Source organism: Wolffia australiana, chromosome 2 (genome assembly GCF_029677425.1).
Source record: "Wolffia australiana isolate 7733 chromosome 2, ASM2967742v1".
Classification (NCBI taxonomy): Eukaryota; Viridiplantae; Streptophyta; class Magnoliopsida; order Alismatales; family Araceae; genus Wolffia; species Wolffia australiana.
In genome coordinates, this window is record NC_135836.1 from 26,647,624 (window position 1) to 26,654,397 (window position 6,774).

The following is a 6,774-nucleotide window of genomic DNA, read 5'->3' on the forward strand; positions in this document are numbered from 1 at the left end:
ATTATGTCTTTACGCATGAATATGAAATGGTATTTACCTATTTAACTAATTCTATACATTCCAAATGGTACTAATTCTTTTTGTTTTTTGGACAACAAATGCTGAGTAAACAGACCGCTTGTATTTCATTTTAGTGATGGAATTATAGTTGTAATATCTAGATTCTTTACACTCTAAAATAACGTTAAAATTTCCATTGATAAAAAAATCGTGTAAAATTATATTTAGAACGTGATCACTAAAGAATAGCTGAAAATCTAACCGCTAAAGAGAACTACGCAGCGGTATGAATCTTGTACAATGAATTTAAGGAATCGAAAATCAGGGTTTATTATATCTTCGTCTTTCGATCACGTTCCTCTAATTAGTTTTACATTGTTGGTTGATGTCGATTTGCGCGGTCCATTTCGTGCCATCAAGACGTCGAACATAAACGGACACTATTTCTAGTAGATTAATGTAACGATCAATAAATCTTTCATCGATTGGGAAAAGCGTTTAAGATTTTCGTTATCTTTCGCTTCGATTCCTCGTCGAAATGATGATCCGCAACGACTGGTTTCAAGAGCTGTGCAAAATCTTCAATCTCTCGGCCGCTATCCCGAATCCATTCCAGAACGCTGAGGATCAACCGAAGGCTCGGCCTCCACGCTCCTCCTGGTTCATACCCGCGAAGAGCTTCCTCCAAGTAGCTTCTAGCCTTGTTCATCTCTCTTTCATGAGCAAACCCCCTGGCCAGAATCCCCCAGCTCGAGGGCAGGGCCACCGCTCTTCCTCTCCTCCCCAAATCTTTTATCATCTTCTCCCCCTTCTCAACCTCGCCGGAGTTGCAGTAACCAGCGAGAACAACCTCTGCCACTCGAAAGTCCGCGGTGTTGCCGGAAATCTCCCAGTTTTTGAGCAGACACTCCGCTTCTTCCAGTTCTCCGAGTTTCACCAGCTCCCCAAGCATTATCGTGTAATCTCTGTTCAGATGCTTCAAACCCGCCTGTTCCTGGAGATTCCACAGTCTCCACATCTCGGATTTGTTCTTCATCGCGCCGTGGAGAGAGATGAGGTGGTTGTAGCAGATATGCGCCTTTTTGTTCATCTTCTCCTCCGATTTCCTCGCTGCTGCGGAAGCTTTTTCCGGAATCCCGGATCGGTTGTAGATGTGGGAAACTAGGGCGTAGGTGCTCCAGTCGATGACGATCTGAGGCTGGCAATCCATCTCCTCCAAGGTTTCCTCCATCTTGGAGATCAAATTCCTAGCGCCGTAGGAATTGATGCAGAGGCGGTAGCTGAGATTGTCCGGCAAGATCCGATTTTTCTTCATCTCCGCCAGCACGGGCGGGATCCTGTCGAGCTGGCCAGATTGGGTGAACAGACTCATGAGATTGTTGTAGGGCAACGCCGTAGAGACGAATCCCAAGGCCTTCATATTCTCCATCTGCCGCAGCGACTCCTCGATCTGACCTTCTCGGACGTAGCAGTTGAGCAATGCGCCGTGCGTTTTCTGCGTTTTGAGTTCTTCGTTCAGGCTGTGGAAGTAGGACTCGGCGTGTTCCACGCCTCGCACTTGGCCGATCAGATCCAGCCGAATCGCATGGTCGCCGCTGTTGAATCGGAAGATCTCCTTGCTGTTCGTCCACTCGGAAACCTCGAGAGCCTGCTTGAATCGCTTGCGGCTGCGGAGTTCCTTGACGAGGTCCTGCAACTCGCCGGGGAAGATCTTCCTCTGGTTTTTCGCCCAAGTTTCGAGCTCCGGCACGAGGCTGACGCTGGGATGTCCCATTGGGAGAATAGCGGACAGTAGCGTAGACCTCCGCGCCGACCTAGACGAAGAGTAGGATCTGCCGTCGCCATTACCATCCCTGGTGAGCAGACAAACTCTGCGGAGACGATAATCAACACTCAAGCATCTTCCACGGCGCGCCGCAGCGATCATCGACGGAATCACCTTTACTGGCAAAAGCATTAGTACAAACGGAGCTTGATCATGTTCTAGGGTTCTTTGCGTCCTCGGACAGAATCAGGAGTTTGGGCAACTTTTATATTTCATCAAAATGATATTATCAAACTTTTTTATCGCTCTGATGACGCTTTGAATCTGGAGAGCTTTCCGTCGAGGGAAAATATAAGTTCAGCAGAAGTGAGTTGAGCTGTTTGTTTCCACAGATGAACTGAAGACAGTTTCAAAATATCTTCATAAAAAGAAGTATCCCAAGATAAAAGAGAATCAGAATACCACTGACCTAATTGTGTGGCTCGGAGAATTCTCTCCCGGAGTTTTCTCATAACAGCCTGCCGACTTGAGGATTTTCTTCTACCCAGAATATATCTGGTAACGTCAATCTCTAAGGGATAACGAGCAAGATGAAATCCACCATAAATTTTATTAGTGTACCTTTGTCGAGTAATTTTCTCCCAGTAAAGGGTAAAATAGTCATGGCCCGATAGATCGATCACCTTGCTTGATGTAAATTCTGAACTATCCTAGGGATGTTCATCTAGTTGGCATGTAAATTCAACATCCTAAGCCAAACTTATCTTGCAGCGCCAATATGGGCATGTGGCTCAGCAATGGCTGAACTGATACTGTGTATAGTGCCGGATCGTCCCGGGCGTGGATGATGGATGGGACGGGACAAATTTTGTCCTCTCCGACGTCCAGAGTCAGTTTAGGGACGAAGGACAGGATGGTTTTTTCGTCTGCCCATTCGAAAACAGTCCCATCCAATCAACCCGGGACAATTTTTCGTCCCGTCCGGGAAAAAAACCGTTCCATCCCTTGTCCTAGACGAAAAAATAGGTTGTATTTTACTAATATAATTACTTTTCTTTTGAAACAACAAGGCGTCCATCGGCCTGCCCTAGTTGTTTCTTCGTTTTCAAAGGAAGAACAAGGCCGACCACCGACCACGGCGACGGCAGCTGCAGGACGATCCTCCATCCCCTCTGGTGCAACCAGCCTACCCCATGGGTGGCTGTCGGTGGCATTCGTTTCCTCGACGCGCTCCACGCCTGTTTTCATCGTTGGAGTCGCTTTCCCATCGGACGCCTCGAAGACGGCCGAGGTATGTGCATTCCTCACTCTATCTTTCTTTCTCTTGATTTATATCTTTCTCAATCTCTCGAGAATTGTTCACATATCTATTTTTACCTCATCTTTCTTGGATTTTAGAGAAGTCCGCGCGGCATCACTGAGCACGTCACTACCGTCACTACTGAGCAGGCATATTTGTTGTTGACCTAAAAGAGGTACGCTGGGTTAGTTACATATATATTGATTTGTCGTATGTGTAATGTGATAGATGTGTAAGAGTTGGCCAGAATTTTTTGGATCCATTGATCTATAGTTAGTTTAATTGGTTAAAAAGGTGAGATCAATTATAAATGGTCATCACTAAATGGGATTGACAATATGGAGAAGTTGAAATGGGTTCTTTCCGCCCATCTTCCTTCTCATATGCACTACTGTAATGGATCCATCAGTCCATTCTACTCAGTGGACCAGGATTCAATCAGTTCATGGAGTAAATCTGATTGATGGGTGGTTCGATCCAACTGCTATAAGTGTCTTTCACATGATTAAGTGTATACAACATCATTATTTTCTGCGATTTTTAATTTTGTGAACTTAGAGTTCGAAAAATAGTTAGTTTAAATCTCCATCAATTTTTTTATTTCAATGCGACTCTAGTATGTCATGAAAATTGTGCATCACATGCATTGTACAAATGTTTGCATCTTGTGAATTAATTTGGTAGAGTAATGGAGTCCACATCTGCTACCCCTCCAAAATCGATGACTAGGGCTACGACGTCAATGTCTGTGGAGTGCATCCTAGAAGAGGTTGGTGACAACATTTCATCTCGAAGCGGAAGATGCAATCGGTCTAAAGTTTTAGATTAACTTGTTGAAGTCGGCCAGGACGAGTACCAGTGTACTCGTAAGGTCATCATCAAGGGGAATAAAGATAAGAGTAAAAATGCATTTTAGAGACATCTAAGAAAGCACAACATAAATTTCATGATGAAATAAAAGGAGTCCAAACAAAGCAGGGAACTATTCTCCACTATGACTTACTCGCCCACAAGTTGTACTTACGTGGCAACAACATTGAGCAGACGGAGGAGTTTGTTAGGTTCATGTGCGACAACGATCTTCCTTGGCGACTTGTGAAGAAGTTGTTCTGAAGACTATGGTTCTACGGGACACAAGGGGGTGGGGACATCCCTAGTTTGGATGCTGTCAAAGCAACGACTGAAAAGATGTATAGAGAAGTCCAAGGGAAGTTGGTGGAGATGTTTGCTTACATCCCCAGTGTCTCTCTTACCGTGGATGCTTGGACATCACAAAATAATCTCGCCCTTCTAGGTGTCTCTGCCCACTAGATCGACACCGACAGATCAAGGGATCCCATTGAGGCACCAACTTAGCAAGGATCATCATGGAAGTTTCATATGAATACGACATCGAGTTGAAGCTTTGTGCCATCCCCACAGACAATGCATCTAACAACAGAACAATGCTGGCCTCCATTCTGGATCAACTAAAGACCATAAACCCGCAATTCACTATAGACCGACATGTGCCATGCATTGCCCATGTACTCAACCTTGTAGTCCAAACCAGACTCAAGATTATTCGTAATCCAGAACCTGCGGGAAGTAATATGCTACGTGTTTGAGATTTTCGCTCAAATACAACATTGGGCACGGATGAACCTACCGAATCACAAGTTGATGAAGATACTACGACGAAAATTGAACCTTTGGGACTAGTTGTTTCATGCGTGAGAGCCATCATTAATGCCATTCAGGGATCCACGCAACATATGGAGAAATATGTTGATATGTGCAAAATGTTTGAGCTCCCGGATTCGAACAAGATTAAGGTTAACTTCTCAACACGCTAGAACTCCACATTAATTATGTTAGACCGTGCTCTTACAAAGAGAGAGGTACTGGACCATATGGTTACGATGTTCCTTTCGATGTTGAAAAAGGTTTATGACCTATGTCAGGAGGACTGGGAGTTGATTGATGAATATTTGGGCATCCTCGGCCTACTGTGCCAGGGTTCTGACTTTGTGTGTTTGACGAAGAAATTTCCAATAACTGAGGTAACGTGATGGGGACCATCTTGCCATCAGCACAGAATGACATCAACAGCCTCACCGAGCCGCTCGAGCCGACGCCTGTGACGCTTTGTTCAAGTACTCCGCTTGAAGATGCAACCGCACGTGTTATATTTCATCCTTATTTTACTATTGTAATTTCCTCTCAGATTGTGGACGAGGCCTATCGTGTTTTGGGCCTTGTCCTTTTTTAACAGTTTATTTTCATTGTTTCGAGAGGACCGCTCGTCACGAGATGGTTCCCTCCAGTTATGGCCAATTGGGAATGCCTTCGACCCTATGTAAAAGCCGGCATGCCCAAGAGAACTGGTAGGATTGAATTTGAATGAAAAGTTGAAGTTTCAGATTTTCTTCTAGTTTCTTCTAGTCTTGGATAGCCATAGATAGCCTTAATAGCTAGATCGTGGGAAGAATGTGGCCTCTCCTCCATGATGCAACTTCCGTGGAATGTCACCCGAATCGTTTTCCCATCGACCTCTGTTCATCAGCTCTGCCTCAAGAATCTCCGAATCCTGATCGATTGGCTTCAAGAAGACATCCAAGAACGCCTTCTTGGAACATCTCTTGGCACCTTTGTATTGAATCTCACCATCGCCCTTCTTCAACGCCACCCCTGCCAGAAGCTGATACAGTCATCGTCGCCGGACATCAAATTGCCTGGATTACCTGCACTCTTGCCCCTGACCCCGCCGTCGCCAGAGGCTGGGGGTTGATCGTTTTGGAGGTTCTTTCACCGTCCCAGGTGTCTCTCAGACTGAGTCTTCTCGGACCCGGGCCCGTGCGCCTTTTCTGCGTGCGTCGCACCCCAGCCACTGAGCGTTGGGATTGTGCGGCCTAACACCCCCTCACGCGCACCACACCACACATGTGCCCGCACTGCAAAATGCTTCGCCAGCGTGCGGCTTGTGTGCCATGCACCTGCACTATTGAGCCCGCCATCCGCCCTGCCCAGTTCGTGCCGCCCACAGGTCGCTAGCAGATTGCGGACACTCAGCGGCGCAAGTGCGCGCGCACGGCCTCCAGCCAAGCACTACTGCCACCGCCATGCAAGCACGCTGCCCTACTGCACGCCCCTCGAGCGTGCATACACGCACGCGCAGATGCCACACTCTGGCGCCCATTGTGCCCTATGCCCTGACCAAGCAGCGTCGAGTACACACATAGTGCCGAGCGACGTGCCTACTTGTGATCGGATTGTTTGCTCGGTTCTGCTACAAACAAATGACAAGTATATCACCCCGCAGGTTTCACCGTCTTTTCCTCGTTATAGTTCTATTATTTCCTTACAGTGCTATTGATTTCATTCCATGCCTTGAGAGTTAGGAAACATCCTTGTTGAACTGGACATAATCCCATCGTAGTGAGAGATAGATTTATTCTTGTGGTAAAACACTATCAGCTTATCAACGGAGATTGGACGCACACGGGTAACTCCATTACCCCTCATCTATTAGCGTCAAATTTGGTCTTAAGGGACATTTGGAAGTCGATTTGACTTAATCAAACTTCACCAATTTAATTGAGCATTTGACTTTAAAGGTTCTTTCTGCGTACTTTTCATTAATTCTCAAAACTCACACCATATCCATTAGACAGTTTGCTTGCTCTCGTCATGTCTTATGGTGTAATATGTGCCCTTCGATCCCAGCCGA

The 6,774-nt window shown here is 46.1% G+C and overlaps 1 protein-coding gene across 2 annotated transcripts; it reads right to left on the bottom strand.

Moving 5' to 3' along the window:
* Positions 1–423: 423 nt before the first annotated feature.
* LOC144700304 (pentatricopeptide repeat-containing protein At4g21705, mitochondrial-like) lies at positions 424–2,329 on the bottom strand. 2 transcript variants are annotated; one of them, XM_078571808.1, is made up of 2 exons: positions 2,235–2,329; positions 424–2,162 (listed from the first exon to the last, which is right to left on the bottom strand). In XM_078571808.1, the coding sequence occupies exon 2, from the start codon at positions 1,955–1,957 to the stop codon at positions 479–481; it is 1,479 nt and encodes a 492-aa protein (XP_078427934.1). In that variant the 5' UTR covers positions 1,958–2,162; positions 2,235–2,329; the 3' UTR covers positions 424–478. The 2 variants fall into 2 exon arrangements, with proteins under 2 accessions (XP_078427934.1, XP_078427935.1); XM_078571809.1 differs by having other exon boundaries at positions 424–2,141; positions 2,235–2,281.
* Positions 2,330–6,774: the final 4,445 nt, after the last annotated feature.